At 42.1% G+C, this 20,286-nt stretch overlaps 1 protein-coding gene and 1 long non-coding RNA gene across 2 annotated transcripts in view; one reads left to right on the top strand and one right to left on the bottom strand.

The window, feature by feature from the left end:
- Positions 1 to 2,048: 2,048 nt before the first annotated feature.
- The window catches only part of ZNF385D (zinc finger protein 385D), a 992,080-nt gene continuing 973,842 nt past the window's right edge, over positions 2,049 to 20,286 (bottom strand). Inside the window, 4 exon segments of the mRNA XM_061404729.1 lie at positions 2,049 to 4,889; positions 4,892 to 5,018; positions 7,831 to 7,932; positions 8,920 to 9,098. Of these exon segments, the coding sequence (XP_061260713.1) occupies positions 4,801 to 4,889; positions 4,892 to 5,018; positions 7,831 to 7,932; positions 8,920 to 9,098 (497 nt within the window). The 3' untranslated portion in view covers positions 2,049 to 4,800.
- Positions 4,963 to 8,071, top strand: LOC133240107 (uncharacterized). Its single transcript, XR_009734114.1, has 2 exons — positions 4,963 to 5,045; positions 7,767 to 8,071. It is a non-coding gene; the product is annotated as an uncharacterized LOC133240107 (long non-coding RNA).

The following is a 20,286-nucleotide window of genomic DNA, read 5'->3' as shown; positions in this document are numbered from 1 at the left end:
AAAGCATCTGCCTACAATGTGGGAGACCTGGGTTTGATCCCTGGGTCAGGAAGATCCTCTAGTGAAGGAAATGGCAAGCCACTCCACTGTTCTTGCCTGGAGAATCCCATGGACAGAGGAGCCTGGTGGGCTACAGTCCATGGGGTCACACAGAGTGGGACTCCACTGAGCGACTGAACTTTTCTTTCTTTCTAACAGTTGTTGGTGAGTCTACGTTCTGATTGGTCAGATGAATGGACCTACTGTGTGATGTATCCTCAGGAAAGAAAGGAATACAGAATACTTTTTCTGAGCAAATGCAAATATTTGAGTAGCTGTATGGTTCGCTATAAGAAAGCAGTGCGGATGAGAAAAGTGTCTTTTTTAATGCAGGGATATTTAACCAGTTCAGTCTCTACTCACTCTCACTCACATTGCTGATGAGGAAATGAATGCCAAAGCATTTGTTGACTATTGAAATGTTACCTGCTGGGCAGAAACAAAGTCACGATAAGCCCTGAGTTCTTTCGGCTCCTGGTTTTCCTCATTCCTAGTGGCTTCCTTGGCGGTCCAGTGGTTAAGAATTTGCCTTTCAACGTGGGAGACCTGGGTTGGATCCCTGGGTTGGGAAGATGTCCTGGAGAAGGGAAAGGTTCCCCACTCCAGTGTTCTGGCCTGGAGGATTCCATGGACTGGATAGTCCATGGGGTCACAGAGTTGGACACTACTGAACGACTTTCACTTGCAATACAAGGGATGCTGGTTTGATCTCTGTCCGGGAAGATCCCACGTGCCATGGGGCAAAAAGCTTGACTTCTTTCAGGCTCCTTGTGTGTTCCTCACTCCTTTATGAACACTTTCCTGTGTGCTGTGCTGTGCTAAGTGGCTTTAGTTGTGTCTGACTCTTTGAGACTCCAGGGACTGCAGCCTGCCAGGCTCCTCTGTCCACGGGATTCTCCAGGCAAGAATACTGGAGCAGGTTGCCATGCCCTCCTCCAGGGGATCATCCCAACCCAGGGATCGAACTTCTGCATTGGCAGGCACGTTCTTTACCACGAGCACCACCTGTGTACAAAGAGTGACTAATGGGATGCCATGCATGCTAATGTACAGGGAGGTGATTCCATAGGTCAACTGAGAGTTGAAGGAAGTTTTCTCTCTAGACCATTCAAGTCTTTTTTTTTTTTTTTTTTTTAGCTTTTTGATCTGATTTCTTCAGGAAAGTTGAAATATTCCATGGTGTGGAGACAAAGATATTAATCTAAAGTATTAATGGTAAGTGAAACTCGCTGCCCATAACCACCGTGTAATGGTTTTGTGCCTTGGAAACATACTTGAGCACATCCACAATAAACACTGAATAATCCTGGTTTTAAGCCTTTTCATTTGTATTCCTTTGTGTTATGATTTCCTGTCCTTTTAATTTCCAAGTAAGTATAAAAGTTCTCTTGGCTGAACAGTTCCTTGGCAACAAAGTATGTAGCACCTTTCAAAAACCCAAAGTATACCTCTGATAACGGCCATGAATTATTGCAAGTGAAAAACGGAAACCCAACAGGACCTGAAGCCTGCGGTCCTCTGAGATGAGGCAGTGACGATACTCACGGCCAAAAGCCAACAGTGTTTGCTTATTGTATGGAACGGCCACAATTCAAAGTTCAGGACCAGGGAGAGAAGAGATTTGTCACTTGTAATCACCTGTTTTCTCAGAAGAGAAATACAGTGCCTTCCCAAGGACTGTTTCCATTTGCCTGGGTAATCTGGATGAGGTGCAACAATGCTTTTCCCAGAAGCGTTTGGCTCTTGCAATGCATTTATATTTGTTTGAAATGAGGTCAGAGACACCTCGTCTATCACTCCCTTGCCCGTGCGTATGTGGCGTGAGAAGGGACATAAAACCGTAAGGTCAGAGCCCTCTCAGGATGTTCTGAATTACTGATCTTTATTCATGAAAGGAAGTTCCCTCAGGGAAAGGGTAGAACTTGATAGCAGCTTGAACCATGATAGACAGGGATCTGGTGTTGATAAATACATGGCATGTAGGGAAACGATTCACAGAGAACCCAGCATTAAGTTCTATGGTTAGGCTTCATCCTTTATTAGGTAGCAAGTAAAGACAACGGATGATTACAACTCCAACTTTAAAGACCATTTAAACAAAATGGTTCCATAGTGAAGTGAAGCTGAAGGGATTTAGGTGTTTCTGAGGTTTCTCATATGGCTGATGGAGAAAATATGGCTGATTTATTTGTCTCCCAGCAAATCATTAAGTCAGTCACGTCTCGTGATCCAGGACTCCTCGATTGCACAGGCCCTGACTTTGGGTGGACCGGCTCCTCCACTTTGGTGAGAACGGGGAAGGACAGCAGAGTTCACTGCAGCAAGGCTGCATTGATCAACACTGTGTTCTCCAACAGAAGGGGAGGCTTTAGAGGCGTGAATGCTGTTGGACAGGGATTCGGGCTGACAGTGTGAACAGTGAAAATATCTGACAAAGCAGAAACTAAAGGTCAAGACTGTCCAAAACTTGTCACACAGGATACAGACAGACCCAAAGAACAAAACACATGAGCTAACTCTCCACCTGGCTGAACAGGGGGGGTCTGAGGGTGAAGCAAAGGAAGTGCTCGCCAAGACCAGAAAGTAGAGGTGCTGGCAGACGCGCTGTCACCAGATGCTCTCAAAAACAGATTCCAGTCCTAATCAACATGCTTAGGCATAAGAGATACGGTTCAAAATCCCTTTTACCAAAGACTGATGGAACACTTTCTCTTTTCTTCTTTCCCTTCTTTCCTTCCTTCTCTCCTTTCTTCCTTTTTGCTTTTGGTCAGTTGTTTAACAAAAGATATACAAAGTCAACTGCTTTAAAGATGTGTTTATATGACAAATGTCTTTAGCTGGGTGGTGGAGAATAACTCCAAAGACCATGTTTAATGTTGAGCACCAAGCACGCTACAGGTGTTTCTTAAATATAAAATGACAAATGCTAAATACCCATCTCTCTAACGGTTTCACCTTGCATCTTTAGACGCTCAAAAGTCTACTACATTTTAGATAAGAGCAGTTTCAGGAAGGCCATACTCAGCCTTTCTGTATATTTTTAAATAGTTCTCTACAAAACCTTTTCAAAAATATGTTTTTTTCTCTAAACCTAAATCTGGTAGAGTGGATTTGTACACGTTTCCATTGTTTGAAGTTTGAGTGTCATTATTCTTATTAATGCAACAGACTGGCTGCATCAAACCCCATCACAGGTGATAGGTATATGTTAGCTTTCTATGGGAAAAAGCAAATAGCCTTTACCACGAATTAAAGGCACAGCTATTTTTATGCCATTTGTTACCAACTTAATGATAACATGTAACACGGGATGGATATATAATTATTTTATATAGATTTTCTTTTTATAAGTTATACTCTTAAACTTTCTAACATATATACAATATACATATATTTATATATACCCCTGATAAATCTTGTTTTAAAGGTAAAACATCAACTCCTTTCAGCCTTATGGTGAATATTGAAGGCTGTTAGTATTTCACAACTCCACTAGAGAAATGATGGCCAAGTGCAACTTAACAGTATTTTTTAACTCTATACCCCTGGTCTGAAATGAATGCAGATTCATTTTTCTTTGTTTTTTCTAATATTTAAATATATATATTACTTGTTTATATCATGTCAGTAGGAAATATAGGAAAAAAAAGAAAGAAAAACCCACCAACAATAGCTAATGTCTACCATCATAGTCAAAGCAGAAAACTTTGCCTAAGAGACAACCCTACTGGTATGATATAAAGGGGATATTGCAGAGGTGTAATAGTCTTTGTTTTTAGTGGATACGTACTAATGTGAAAAATCTGTACTTTGCATTATCATGCTAGGTTAGGATTGTCCCTCATCCTCGAAACAGAACAGTCGTACTGGTTTCTTTCTGGACCCCCATGATGCATGGGTTTACCTGTTTTCAGATATAAGCATTTGAAAAACACTGTTTCCAGCAACACTGCCTTAGTGTGGGGGAAAGCACTCTGTGAGAAACTATTTTTATTAAAGTCTCTCCCACCTCTATTCTACGTCAGCCCTGTTCTTTTGTTCTGGACTGAAAGTCATCTCCAGGGTGGGCAGGACGGGAGAGGGTGAGCTGGGGACCTTCACCACGCCAGATGGTGGTGTTCATCTGCTGACTGCTCACTGGCATGAAACAGTTGTTCGTTCTACCTTCTGCAATTCTTGAGAACCTAGTGGCATAGGCTGAGACACAGGACTACTGTTCTACCAGACGCCTACTGCACCTCCCTTAGTTGGGATGAATACCCGGAATTGCTGCCAGAGCAACAGGACCACGGGCTCTACTATTCACAGTGTTGCTTTTGTTTTTTCGTGTTTTTTTTTTTTTCCTTTTTTTTGCATTATTTTAATCTACAGAGTATATGATTATTTATATACACACTGGAACCAGTTAATGCCCTCAGACAATGTATAGTTGTCTCATAAAGCAGGAAAGACAATGCGGGGGAAACAGGCGCCCAAAAGGCGTGTCACAAAGGCTTCGGAGGTTCTAGGTGCCACTACAAGTCAAGGCTGGAGATCACTTCTAAAACACTCAATGTTCAAGAGGAATGCTTTAATTTGGAGACAATACCGCCCCTCCCGCCCGCCCCCAGACCTCCCTCTTTTTACTTCATCTTTTCCATAATCTTTTCAGTTCACTATCAAAAGTCCTGGCTCTTCAGATATACTTTAAACTATAAATAAACGCTGCATAGTTCTCTGTTCGGCCTGTGGTTTGTGAGTTATTGCAGGCCGGCCGCGCGCTCAGTAGGGCGCGAAGAGCACCGGCGCGTGCGCGCTGCGCATAGGCCCCGGCGCGGGCCGCAGCAGCGCGGGGGGCAGCGCCGGCAGCAGCGCGGGGGCGCGGCCCGCAGCCCGAACGGCGAGCTCACGGCCACGGCGGCCGCGGCGGCGGCCAGCGGCCCGGGCAGCAGGCGCGGCGCCAGCGGCTTGGACGGCTCCTTGGAGAAGACCAGCTTCACCTGCAGGGCGGGGAGAAAGAAGAGCAGGTGAGCCAAAGTCTCTGGGTTCACCGGGAGCGTCCAGAAGAGGGGCTGGCTGGTAAAACAGAGCGGGCACCCCCACCCGGGTAAAGGCACGCCCTGGGAAGTGCAGTAGAACCATGGAAGACGGGGATGCACGCTCAGTGTCCTGGGAGCACCCCAAAGGAAGAGGACGTGAAAAGGAAGAGAGACATCCAGAGCATCTATGGAAAACCTGAACAAACTTTATAGCCAACCCAATATACATATATATATCCATATATACACACAACATCTTATGGAAAATCTGAATAAACTTTTTAGCTAACCCTATACACACACACACACACACACAGAACATCTTATAGAATACCTAATCAAATTGTTTAGCCAACCCAGTATATATTATATATATATATAATATATAACATATATATGTATATGTAATACAATATATATTATTATATTATATATATGTACAGAACATTTATGGAAAGCCTGAACATTTTAGCCAACCCAATATATATATAATATATATGTACAATGCTATGTTGTTATATATATGTATAACTGAATATATATGTATAAATATTATATATGTATAACATCACTTTTCTGTACAGCAGAAATTAACACACAGCATTGTACATCAACTATACATCAATAAAACAAATTTTAAAAGAATAATGGAAACTGTAGAACATCTTTCCTTTTGGAGAAACTGGAAGATCCCAGAAAATGGCTTGATCTAGGATGTTAAATGGATGTGCAGAAAAGTACTCTGCTATCTTATTTTTCATGATAAATATACTTCCTGAGGAAACTATTCATCTTGAGAAAAAATAGGGAATTTTTTTATTCCACTCTTTACACACATTTTAACTAGCAGAGAATGGACATTTTAAAATGTTTACTTTATTTTATTTATTTTTGGGTGGGCTGGTCAGCATCTGGGATCTTAGTTCCCCACCAGGAGTCAAACCCACCCCCTGTAGTCAAAGTGTGGAATGTCAGCCACTGGATGGGCTAGGCAAGTCCCAGGGAATAGACTTTTTAAAGAGAAATTGATTAATGCTGTCAGCTACTCTGACTATGCAGATGTGACAAGAGAGTAGCACAGGAAGGTGTGAGCACCAATCAAGAGATGTAAAAATAATAAAATTCCGCTTTCACTAAAGAAGGGAAGAAAAATGATCTCCCCTGAAAACTTTGCCATGTTTTGCTTTCATTGGTACCAACATTCTGACACTATGCTGCCATACCAGTTTATTCTCCGAGGAGTAGTGTTAGTAAGATGGCTGTTCTCATGAAGGGAATGTTTCCATTTATGGAAACAGTAACTGTGCTAGTTAAGCAGGAGGCTTTGGAAGCTAACATTAACACAATTTGACTTCTCTGTTTATTTAAGAACTATTCACTTGATTGTTGAATGTGGCATCTCCACCGGTCAGAAATAGCACTCAGGTTATGGCTGGTACTGCTGAAACATCCACTCTGAGTAGAATTCAAAGTCTCTTACAGCAGCTAAAATGCATTCTATCCAAAAGAGCAAAGGGATTTCATTTGCATACAAATGGGTGATGCTACTAAATTAATTGGGTCAACTCATTCTGAGGTCTCACAATAGATGATTGCAGTTTTCCTTTAACTGTGTTTTCACGTGTCGGCAGCACACAATAGCACTGATTATTAATAAGATCTATTTTGAAGAAAACAGATTTCAAAATGCATAATTCAGCACATACTGTAGAGCAATTGTTCTCCATCTTAATTTTTTATACACACAGTTATGGTTTATTATAGCTAAACAGTGTAGAACCCTGCATCTCTCATGTAAGCTATGGTCACTTAAACAAGAAAAAAAGCCTATGCTTATAAATAAGTAGCTTAAGATGTCAGGAGGTTTACAGATTTCCCCTAAAATCCTATAAAAGTGGGTAGATAGCCTAAAAGTGGATAGGTCGCCTAAAATCCTATAAAGAGTGGGAAGCCTTCCCCTTCTCCAGGGTCTTTTCCCAACCCAGGGAGCGAAACCAGGTCTCCTGCATTGCGAGTGGATTCTCTACCAGCTGAGGCACAAGGGAAGCCCAAGAATACTGGAGTGGGTAGCCTATCCCTTCTCCAGGGGATCTTCCTGACCCAGGAATCGAACTGGGGTCTCCTGCAGTGCACGTGGATTCTTTACCAACTGAGCTATCAGGGAAGCCTATGCTTATAAATAAATAGCTTAAAATGTCAGGAGGTTTACAGTTTTCCCCTAAAATCTTGTAAAAATTCTAGGTCGGGACATCAGTACTAATATGCGTACTAGTGTAAAAAACAAGAGGGCATGTCTCAGGAACTATTTCCCAGGCCTTAAATAGTGTCCTAAGGTGAATTTTCTTTTTAAACGAGCCACACCTTTCAGACTGTTTAAAAGCCAGAATTGTTGAGGGAACAACAGCAATCCTTTTATCTCTTGGAGATCTTAAAAAGAAGCTGGAAGAATTTGTTCCTCACCAACCTTTCTTAACAGTTCCCGCTAACCTCAGGTTCAGATTTCCCGTGATTACTTACCTGACGCAAATTTGGGTTTCTTTCCATCCCCATGCTCTATAAATCTGAGCCCAACTGAAAAGATGTCTGACTTTAGCTAACGGGGACAGGAGCCCACCCAACTCAGGAAACCAGTGATTCTGTTGGCGGCAGAGGGGTTGGGCTTTCAAATCAACCGTTTTTACTTGGGCGTCTTCCGTTTATCTCCCTTAGGAACTGACAAATGAAATCCTCCAAGAAAGGCTCCACTCTACCTGGAAGCAGAAGTGACACTCACCCCCAGCGGATGCGCGGCCTTCTGCAGTTTGTTGTAAGGGCTGTATTTAGGTTTCGGGGGCTTCCCGGCAGCTCTGTCTTTGTGCCTTCTACTGCTAATGTGCTATTAAAAGCAATGAAAAGGGACAGCTTTAAAGAAATCATCCTCCAAACCCCTCAAAAGTATTGTTTTAACCTGGGGAAGGGTATTAATTATTTCATGCAAGTTGCAGAAAGACAGAAATAAAAGAGCATGCACTTTTGTCCTTGGTTGTGGTTGCCTCGAGGAGAGATACTTTTATGCTGCCATTTTATTCTATTTTTAACACATGGCAGTGTCTTCTTTTTCCCAGCGTCTCTCCTTATCAGAGCACAGATCTCAGTTTATGGACATTTACAAAGGAAAGAAATGTCTGAAGGAATTTTATGTGCAAATAAACCAAGGTGGCCAGGCAGGCACGGATTTATTTCCATACTAATATTTACCCTCACATTTGTACAGCCAAATGTCAACCCCTTAAATTCTAAAGATAAATAACTAGGGTGCATAAAAATCAGTGCAAGAAGGTACGTATGCATATGAAACACAATACAGTATGAGGGCTGGGACTTCAGCAGCAAGGTAGACCCGATCCCTCTGGAAGGCTATTAGAGTAACAGTGACTCCATCCCGTTAGCGTGTGGCTGTAGGATTTAGAACAGCACCACCAGGTACTAAGGTAGCAACATGAAAGAAGGGCACAGGGTAAAATTAGCGGTAGCATGTACATCTCTAAACAAGGAAACATGGAATGCTGCACTTTGACCTTTAGCGAAAAGCAACCCTTTCGAGTGGGAAACCTGGTAAGGAAGAGCTGCTTGTAGCCCCCTCGCCGCCCACTCCTCATCTGTAAGAACAGCACAGACTCACTTCAGACAAGCTGGGAAGGGTGTTAGAAGCCGCTACATTTCAGCATTCCTATAAGCAACTAACCTACGCACAGGTAAAGAAGGGGGTTGAGTAAGAAGCTAGGTGGATGGATGGGTGGGAGGGAGCAGAAGAGCAGACAGGGCGCAAGGCAGGCAGAGTCATGCCCTGTGCGCCCCCACTTCCGGGGTGGGCTCTGCCTACCTGTTTCAGCTGTGTCTCCGAGTTGACGTGCACGTCACAGATTTCACAGTGAAACGTTTTGTTCTGCAGGCCTGTATTTCCCTTGTTCGCTGGGCCTTTGCCTTTCACACCTGCCCTGGGGAAGGCTTTGATAGCCCCACTTCCGTTCCGAGCTTCTAGCATCGTTTTGTGCTTGGTACCTGCCAGAAATGTTTAAAAAAAAAAAAGAGAGAGAGAGAAAAAGAGGAGAGAACTCTTAGCTAGTAATTGCCTCCAAGACACGATGCGGCAACACCACGTGGTGTGATGCTGAGTCTGAGTGCAGGACTTCCGGGGGTTCTGCTTCAAACACACTCATGACGCAGAAAACCACAACCATGTGCTCTGACGGCCGCGTGTTAACATGACTTATTGCGCATGCTTCTATGTCCCGGGTAACAAACAAGCACCATCAGTACAGGAGTAAACGCAAAGTCCTGAGATGACGTTAAATAGGTGTGGCTTCCTCTTGGTGCTGATGAGACATGAATGATACCTGATGAGGAAGGGTGACTTAGTTGCTACAGGTTTAGTTGGAGATGAGGTGTAACAAATGTAATCAGCTTAAACAGGGTGTGCTTACAGAGGTGGCACTAATTAAATACCCACTTTCTGAACGGAATACACACAAGCTTTCCTCACTGTGTAGTTTAGGCTCAAAGAAGGAACATAACAGTATAGAGATCTTAATGACTCTGAAAAAAAAAGGTCCTGTTAGAATAGCAAAATTCACATTGATTGGCTATTAAATTTCAAATGTTAAAAAAAAATTACTATAAAAGGGGTTTCACTGGCTAGGTGGGTACACTCTAAGAAATTCTTTTTTATTACACCAACCACATTTGCCCATCCCACATAACTAATGTTACTCTACTCATCGACATTTGCTTTTTTTTTTTTAAACACTAAAATTCAGGATGGCAGTGTTCTCTCAAAATTTTTCTTCACAATTTCCTTCTTGGAGTTGATAAATATTCTTTACTTTTCTTGTTTAGCCATGTGTTTTTGCTCTGAAATTTTCTTTTGTCATCATTTATATTCTTCCTGCCATTCTGGGTTTTTTAATTTATGTTTTAGAGGTTTTATCATCTTAATTGTCTTTATGACATGTGTTTGATCCCTGGGTTGGGAAGATTCCCTGGAGAAGGGAAAGGCTACCCACTCCAGTATTCTAGCCTGGAGAATTCCATGGACTGTATAGTCCATTGGGTTGCAAAGAGTTGGACACGACTGAGCGACTTTCACTTTCACTTATCAGTTCTGGAAACACAGAAAAAAAGAGATTCTTAACTTCTTGTTCTTGAATCAGCTTCTCAGAACCGTTCAACATCAACAAAGAAAGATGTTGAGGGCTTTCAGCTTGGAGCCAGTCACCAATGTCTTCGATAAGAGGCAATGAATACATGGAACAGGTTTATAGCCATATGTTTCTCTCTTGCAAAATGATAACTTTACTGAGTCCAGTATTTTAAAAAATGCATATTTTTACAACTTAGATCCCTCACTTTGAACCTCTATCCTTAGGCACAACAATGACAATATTCATATATCAACATAGTAAGGAGAGAGAAAAGAGTCAACATGTTGGGAAAAAACCGGAACAGCTAAAATACGGAGCTAGGGCACCTGTCCATGGTGGTGGGGGTGAGGCTGTCCTGGGCTTGTTCTCGACCCGGCCCTGTGGTCTAATGACCCGACGCTTCCGACTTTGTAAGAAGAACCATAAACGAGAGTAAGGGGGAGCAATGCATGCGTATATACGCACATAATGAATGAATGGACGTGTCTATATGCACACACGTGTGCATCATTTTGCCAAGCTTTCATGTATGCAATCTTCATACAGATCAGAAGCTTTTGTGTCACTATGTGAGCAGATGATTATCCAACGTTCTATATCCAAACAGATGATTTTATTTAAAAAAAATTTTTTTTTCCATGCAGCTTATTCAGTCAAACTGATGGAGCATTCCCAGGGCCCGTGTGGCTTAGGAATGTCTAAGCAGCAGTGAGTAGGAGAAAATTCTCATCCTGGGCACTTCTCTGGTTCAGTTCAGTTCAGTTCAGTCACTCAGTCATGTCTGATTCTTTGCGACCCCATGGACTGCAGCACAACAGCCCTCCCTGTCCATCACCAACTCCCAGACCTTGCTCAAACTCATGTCCAACATGTCAGTGATGCCATCCAACCATCTCATTCACTGTCGTCCCCTTCTCCTCCTGCCTTCAATCTTTCCCAGCATCAGGGTCTTTTCCAATGAGTCAGTTCTTCACATCAGGTCGCCAAAGTATTGGAGTTTCAGCTTCAGCATCAGTCCTTCCAATGAACACCCAGGACTGATTTCCTTTAGGATGGACTGGTTGGATCTCTTGCTGTCCAAGGGACTCTTAAGAGTCTTCTCCAACACCACAGTTCAAAAGCATCTGGTGGTCCAGTGATTAAGAATCCACTTTCCAATGCAGGGGATGAGGGTTCCATCCGTGTTTGGGGAACTGCACAGATCAACTAGGCCTCTATGCCACAATTGGAGAGTCCGAGGCCACAACGAAAGATCCCTCATGATGCAGTGAGGTTCCTGTGTGCTGCAACCAAGACTCGGAACAGCCAAATAAGTAAGTATTAAAAGAATTCTCATCCCGACTTTCCTGAAGGCCCCTCAACTCACTATGGTTAATGTCTCCTGTTTGAGCTGGTGTTTGATAGTGGCAACTAAAATGAATCAAAAAGCTGTTTCTACCTATGTGAAGATAGAATTACTTTATTTTGCTTGGGAGGATGATAAAAAAGTCTGGCCTGGGTAATGTGACTCAAGATTGAGTGTCAGGTGGATTAGGAAGAGGAGAAGGGATTAAAGATTTGGCCCCAGTAGTAGGGGGTGAGCAAAGGTAGGTAAAGATCTTAGCAACAGTAGGTAAAGATTCAGAAAACAAAATGTTCTCCTTAATATCTTCGGACTCACCTATATCTGACCCTAGAAGAAGAGATGTGAACAGAAGGTATGTGAACACTGGAGAAATGCCAACCTCGCAGAAAAATCACTGCATCATTAGCATTATTGTTTCAGTGCAGTCCCTCCCCAGAAGCTACTAAAGATAGGAAAATTAAGTATATCCACTCATGCACGCCTTACGTGGATGCAAGCAAACACACACACACACACACACACACACACACACACACACACACACACACACCAGACACATGTTTAAAATCATGCCAAGATTGGGTGAAAAACTCCAGCTAATAGCTTTGACTCTGGGGTTAGCAGTCATCGTCTAGCAGAGTGGAACTTTTGTACAGCGTAACCTCCTGTGCTAGGAGAAGATTGTCAGTCATAATTAAATTGCTATTAGATAGTTTCAAAAGAGCTGAAAGCTTCAGTAGCCTGTCAGGGTAGCTATATTTGCTCCAAGTACAGCTACAATTAAGAAAACACATACTCTTATTTCTCAAGCATTTACCTTTTTTTGAGAACTCAAATGTGCATGAATAATCTAAAAATAGTGATTACTGGGAGGATTTGTGCTTATTTTATTTTCCAGCATTGCACCTATTGTGCTAAATTACCCACCTGCTCCTAGCTGTGGTATGAGATAGGTGACAATATTATGCCCATTTTAGAGATAAACTGGGACTAAGAAAGGTTAAGTTAATTGCCTGGTTCACAAAGCAAACACTACTTGAAGTTACTGATGGGTAGAAGGTGGATTTCTAAATAAGTTCCTTGAACTATGGGATTTAGTCAGAAATCCACTAAGGCTGTCTGAGTCAGCTGCATTCCAGTTCCACAGGAATCTCTCACCACCTTTAACTTCTCTATGTTGTTAATGCTGTCTTTTCTAAACTCGGATTTTAATTTGAGTCTTTCATTCTCCTTCTTCCCCTGTAATATGCCTTTCTGCTCAGCAGAGGATCCGGAACCAGGATGCTATATGAACAGCAGTGGTTTTGCGATGGCCGGTTTGATCACCTCTGATTTCATCCACGTGTAAATATCCCGCCAGGCTGGTGCCTTTCCTTGTGACTGCACAGCAGGGCCCTCGAAAAGCTGCTTCTGTACTTTCAATGGGCTGTTTTCTTCCCACCACTTTTAAAAGGCTGGCGGTGACAATGACCTTCATTTGAAGCTTCCATGTTTCCTGAAATGCAAAATCATTCTCCAACCAGAGTTTAGATCCAGCAAGTCATAATGCTCCTAGAAATACTAATTTTGTTTGTTTGTTTTTGATTGCCTTGGATCAAGATATTTTATCTGCAAAAATCAAAGTAATAAGTGGTGTGGAGTGAATGGCGGCTAGCTTTCCCTTTACTCCCCCATCGTCTTTACCGATTCCATTTTCCAGATGGCTCTTTATTTGAATTTAATGCATTCATTTGTGGCTGCACTGGGTCTTAGCTGCTGTGTGTGGGGTTTTCTCTAGTTGCAGCCACTGGGGGCTCCTCTCTAGCCATGTGGTCTGCAGGCTTCTCATCGTGTAGCCTCTCTTCCCCAGGAGCTCAGGCTCTAGAGCACGGGAGGTAGTTGTGGAGCATGGGCTTAGCTACACCTCAGCATGTGGGATATTAGTTCAGGGACCAGGGATGAACCCGTGTCCCTTGCATTGGCAGGCAGATTCTTAATCACTGGACCACCAGGGAAGCCCCTAGATGGCACTTAAGTTAGGTACTCGTGTAAAGAAAAGGGAGGTGAGCAAGAAAACTGAATGGCTTTCTAAAATTAAATCAGTCATCCATTAGGTCATCAGGGAAACTGGGGAAACTTCTTTAAAATGGAAAAAAAAAAAAAAAAAACCTTACAGTTCCTCCAAGGAGAGGTAGTCATAGTTCAGTTCAATTGCCCAGTCGTGTCCAACTTTTTGCGATCCCATGGACTAAAGCACAACAGGCCTCCCTGTCCATCACCAACTCCTGGAGTTTACTCAAATGCATGTCCGTCGAGTCAATGATGCCATCCAACCATCTCATTCACTGTCGTCCCCTTCTCCTCCTGCCCTCAGTCTTTCCCAGCATCAGGGTCTCTTCCATTGAGTCAGTTCTTTGCATCAGGTGGCCAAAATATTGGAGTTTCAGCTTCAGCATCAGTACTTCCAATGAATGTTCAGGACTGATTTCCTTTAGGATGGACTGGTTGGATCTCCTAGCAGTCCAAAGCTCTCTCAAGAGTCTTCTCCAACACCACAGTCCAAAAGCATCAATTCTTCCCCTCTCAGCTTTCTTCACTGTCCAACTCTCACATCCTTACATGACTACTGGAAAGACCATAGCTTTGACTAGATGGACCTTTGTTGGTAAAGAAATGTCTCTGCTTTTTTAATATGCTGTCTAGGTTGGTCATAGCTCTTCTTCCAAGGAGAAAGTATCTTTTAATTTCATGGCTGCGGTCACCATCTGCAGTGATTTTGGAGCCCTCAAAAATAAAGTCTCTCACTGTTTCCATTGTTTCCACATCTGTTTCCTGTGAAGTAATGTGACCACATGCCATGATTTTGGTTTTCTGAATGTTGAGTTTTAAGCTAACTTTTTCCCTCTCCTCTTTCACTTTCATCAAGAGGCTCTTTAGTTCTTCTTCACTTTCTGCCACAAGGGTGGTGTCATCTGCATATCTGAGGTTATTGATATTTCTCCCAGCAGTCTTGATTCCAGCTTGTGCTTCATCCAGCCCAACATTACTTATGATGTATTCTGCATATAAGTTGAATAAGCTGGGTGACAATATACAGCCTTGACGTACTCCTTTTCCTATTTGGAACCAGTCTGTTGTTCCATGTCCAGTTCTAACTGTTGCTTCCTGACCTGCATATAGGTTTCTCAACAGGCAGGTCAGGTGGTCTGTTATTCCCATCTCTTTAAGAATTTTTCCACAGAGACATATCAGAATTTTAATGGTGGTCATCATGTGCCAGTCTTTGATTTTCTACTTGTACATGTGCATTTAAAACATTTGGATAACAAAATAATTCTGTATAGAACTTTCCTTGGAATTATACATACTTTAAAAAATGTACATGATTTTTAATGACAGCATAGGCTTACAATACATGAATGCTATATATTTAACCACTTGTCTAATATTAGATATTTGTATTATTTTCCTCTTTCCCTATATAATTATCCTACTCATTAATCTTTTAAAATCCATCCTAAGGTTGTTTCCTTATGATAGATTTTCATAAGGGGTGTTCTAGGGACAAAATATGACTATTTTTAAGTCTCGATTCAAGCTGACAAATTAACTGTCTAAACAGTACAAAGGGAGTTTCAGAGGATTCATTTGAAGGGCAATGTACCTTGCAAAACTTGCCCTTCTATAAAATAAATTTCAATACCTTAAAGTTCAGTTCTCCAGAATGCCCATGAGATGAGGTTTAATAGCATCAGACTAGACTGGGTGGGAAAGATGCCCTGAATAAGGGCATGGAAGCCACTCCAGGATTCTTGCCTGGAGAATTCCATGGACAGAGAAGCCTGGCGGGCTACCATTCATGGGGTCAAAAAGAGTCAGACATGACTGAAGCGACTCAACATAGCACAGATGTCAGCAAACCCAGGTGATAGCCAGAGATCATTTAGTTACTTTCTCACTGACCAGTTCAGATGATCCAGATTATAGATATGTGAGCAGGAAAGTGGCCAGTATCCATACAAACAACAAAGAGCTTTTTGAGGTGTTTATCTATAACATTCAATATAATGGCACGATGGTCCAACTTTTGTGTGTCCGAAGGGAGAAAAAGTTATCTTGACTCTCTACACCTGAACTGTGCAACTGGCACCAATAGCCTCCACATCCTCTCTCTGTTTTTATTCCTCCAAATGGCAAGTTGGAAGGACTGATGCTGAAGCTGACGTGCCAATACTTTGGCCACCCGATGTGAAGAGCCAACTCACTGGAAAAGGCCTTGATGCTGGGAAAGATCGAGGGCAGGAAGAGAAAGGAATGACAGAAGATCAGATGATTGGATGGCATCACCGACTCAGTGAACATGAGTTTGAGTAAGCTCCGGGAGTTGGTGACAGACATGGAGGCCTGGCGTGCCGCAGTCCATGGGGTTGCAAAGAGTTGGACTCACCTGAGCGACTGAACTGAACAGAAGATTCTGTTTGGCCTGAGCATGAAACCACTCTTAAAAGAAATGGCATGTAAAAGTACACAGTAAGAAAAGTCCTCTTGACACAACACTGAGATCACTTATTCTAGCTGTTTATGCATGAGAAGTCACTAAACATGAAATAACTAAACTCTGAATGTTGACAGCTACATAAAATTCTTTGGTTAGATAATATATTCCAAATCACCCATATTGCAATTTCCAACGTACATTATTTAAGAATTATAAGAATCTAAAAAATTCCAGTAGAACTATTCAAATCCCTAAAGATGCTGCCATCAAGGTTTTGCATTCATTATGTCAGCAAATCTGGAAGACTCAGCAGTGGCCACAGGACTGGAAAAGGTCATATCCTCATCCCAATTCCCAAGAAGGGTGGTAACAAAGAATGTGCTAAGCATTGGACAACTGCACTCATCACCCATGCTGGGAAGGTTATGCTTAAAATCCTGCATGCTAGGCTTCAGCACTATGCAAACCAAGAACTTCCAGATGTCCAAGCTGGATTTAGAAAAGGAAGAGGAACCAGAGATCAAATTGTCAACATCTGCTGGATGATAGAGAAAGCAAGGGGACTTCAGGAAAACATGTATCTCTCTTTAACTGACTATGCTAAAGCCTTTGACTGTGGGGATCATGACAAACTGTGGAAAGCTCTTACAGAGATGGGAATACCAGACCATCTTTCCTGTCTCCTGAGAAACCTGTATGCGGGTCAAGAAGGAACAGTTAGAACCCTGCAGAGAACAATTGATTGGTTGAAGATTGAGAAAGGAGTATGACAGGGCTGTCTGCTGTCATCCTGTCTGTTTAATCTACACACTGAGCACATCATGAGAAATGCTGGGCTGGATGAGTGACAAGCTGGAATCAAGATAGGCGGGAGAAACATCAACAACCTCAGATGTGCAGATGATACCACTCTAATGACAGAAAGAGAAGAGGAACTAGAGAGCTTCTTGATGAAGATGAAGGAGGAGAGTGAAAGAGCTGGTTTAAGACTAAATAAAAAGTCTAAGATCATGGCATCAGCCCCATCACTTCTTGGCAAGTAGAAGGGGGAAATGTGGAAGCAGTGACAGAGCTCCTCTCCTTGGGCTCAGAATCACTGTAGACGGTGACGGCAGCCGTGAAATCAGATGTTTGCTTCTTAGCAGGAAAGCTATGACAAACCTCGACAGTGTGTTGAAAAGGAGAGACATTACTCTGCTGACAAAGGTTCATATAGTCAAGGCTGTGGTCTTCCCAGTGGTCATGTGCGGTGTGAAAGCTGGACAGTAAAGAAGGCAGAGCACCAAAGAATTTATACCTTTGAACTGTGGTGCTGGAGGAGACTCCTGAGAGTCCTTTGGACAACAAGGAGATCAAACCAGTCAATCTTAAGGGAGATCAACCCTGAATATTCACTGGAAGGACTGATGCTGAAGCTGAAGCTATAGTATTTTGGTCATCTTATGTGAACAGATGACTTTTTGGAAAAGACCCTGATGCTGGGAAGGATTGAGGGCAGGAGAAGAGGGTGTCAGAGGATGAGATGGTTGGACAGCATCACCAATGCAATGAACATGAACTTGGGCAAACTCTGGGAGATTGTGAAGGACCGGAGGCCTGGTGTGCTGCAGTCCATGGGTCTCAAAGAGTTGGACACGAGTGGGTGACTGAACAACAACAAAAAGAGTAGGTGTGTCACGTATAATGGATTCACTTTGCTGTACACTTGAAACTAACACAGCGTTGTAAATCTACTGTAGGTCAAAAGATATTTTGAAAAAAAGAATTGTGGCTCCAGTCCACTCTCTGATAGAAACTTCTGGGGTGATGGGAATGGTCTTGATCTGTAGGCACCAATATGGTGGCCTTTAGTCACACTCTTCAGCACTTGATATGAGGCTACTGCTACTGAATTGGTGATTGATTTCGATTTAAATCATCATCTAAGGCTAGTGGTTACCACATTAGATAGTACAGCTCTTGTACTCAAGCATGTCCTGCATGACCATGTGTAACACAGCGGCTATGTGGCTGAGCTGCCTTTTTTTAATCATTTGTAGAAAGTTTAAAGAAGGCATGACAGCAGACTTGTGATAGAAGAGTCTCCATCTGTTTTTTCCATCTAACTGAAGTCTTATCATCATCCCAGAAGATCTTGAAGAGATGTGATAGATATCTCTGGGCCTTAATAATAACAAGGCCATGAACTTGGACTACCACTGACTGGCTTAAATGAGTTCTTCACTTGAAACATGAAATGACAAATCTCTATAGAGGAAACAAGTCTTTACACAGTCTCTTCCTGAACAGAGGCATAAACTGGACCTCGGCTTCTTGAAGGCAACTCCTGGGTTTTGCTCAAATTTTCATTCTAAGGGCCCAATGCATGGCAGTAAATCAGTGAAGATTAGCAAAGTATTGGGTATTAATAAAGATCAACAAACACATATTCATAAAGAGAGTTATGAGCTCAGGTTCTGAGATGGTATAAGCCAGAGTTTGTCTCTACTAGCTGTGAGGTTTCAATGTACTGAAGTGTTGCAGGAGATGCATTTTTTATCTTAAGGTATTATTTCTGGCATGCCCACATGCTCAATAAATTTTAGTCAATCTTCTCTTTCTTCTTCTTAACACTGTTTTCATGTTTAAGCAAAAATTTAGAAATCTCTAAGCATTTTAAAACTTAGTCAAGTCTGTCTTTCGATAAAGTGACTTTTCTCTATATTAAAACTTAGTGAGGGAAAATAAGCTCTGTGTAGGCACAAAAAAGCTGGAATGTGCTTAGTGAAAATGATCAAATGTTACCACTTTAAGTCATCACCAGAAAAATCTGCCAAATTAGTAATGAGTCTGCTTATAAAATTTCAAATGATTTTTTTTCAATTATATACAGAAACTCATTAAAATTGGCTAAGCAAAGCATTACCTAGCAGGATGTTTGGGGGGAATTTCTGTAAAGAAAGAGACAAAACATATCTTTTTATAATATCTGTGTCCATAACATAAAAATAAGAGGAGACTTCAAGGTCTCTTATAAAGAGTATGTCCTCTTATGGTGTTGCAAGCATTCTTAGAGTTTTTTGAATCATGCTAGCAAGTTCAGGAGAACTGCTTTTCCTCCCAAATTAAAAAAAAAAAAAGAAATCCTATATTCCAGTACTATTCCAAAAAAATAACTAACTTTGAATGGTTATACTGTAGTGAAAAATAAAAACAGAAAGCACACGAAATAACACAGCAACGCAGCTGGGGCTTCCCAGGCGACTCAGTTGTAAAGAACTTGCCTGCCATGCCTGAGACACAAGAGATGCGGGTTCCATCCCTGTGTTGGGAGGATCTCCTGGAATAGGAAATGACATCCCAATCCCTATTCTTGCCTGGAAGCTTCCATGGAAAGAGGAGCCTGGAGGGCTACAGTCCATGGGGCCACAAAGAGTCAGACACGACTGAGCGACTGAGCAGACAGCAGCTGCTGTGATTCTGCTAATAATCATGTCATAATATTTCATCCTCACAAGGTGCATATGGCCTCTTAACTCCATGAGAGAGAGAGAGAGACAGACAGACAGAGACAGAAAGAGAGAGAAAGGGCCCCAAAGACAATTGCCTTGCCAAAGTTCACATAGAAAAGTTCTCTGCAGATTTGAGGTAAAAATTAAATCTGATCACTTTTAGTTCACTCTAGTCTATTCCATTAAGCCGTAACAAAGGCAGTGTTTAATGGAAATTGTTTTCCCAATATTTATGATTAAGAATCCATTTTCCAGCCAAAATGTGGAAACTAGCCTAAATGCCCATCAACAGATGAGTAGATGAAGACGAGTAATGCCCATACGCAATGGAGAACTGCTCAGCCAAAAAAAGACTGAATAATGCCATTTGCAGCAACATAGACGTCCCTAGAAATTAATTATAATACTAAGTGATGTGAGTCAGACAGATAAAGAAATACATGATATCACTTATATGTGGAATCTTAAAAAATAATACAGATGAACGTATTTACAAAACAGAAACAGACTCACAGACTTCAAAAAGAAATGTACAGTCACCAAAGGGGAAACAAGAGTGGGGGGGGGGCGCAAATCAGGAGGCTGTGATTAGAGCAGGAAAACAGCAGGGACCTATGTTACAGCACAAGGAACTCTACTCAATATTCTGTGTGTGTATGTTAGTCTCTCAGTCATATTTGACTCTTTGTGACCCCATGGACTGTAATTTGCCAGGCTCCTCTGTCCGTGGAATTCT

The sequence above is a fragment of the Bos javanicus genome, chromosome 27 (genome assembly GCF_032452875.1).
Source record: "Bos javanicus breed banteng chromosome 27, ARS-OSU_banteng_1.0, whole genome shotgun sequence".
NCBI classification, from domain to species: Eukaryota; Metazoa; Chordata; class Mammalia; order Artiodactyla; family Bovidae; genus Bos; species Bos javanicus.
Note: the sequence above shows the minus strand (reverse complement) of the source record. Positions and strands in the feature narration are given on the sequence as shown.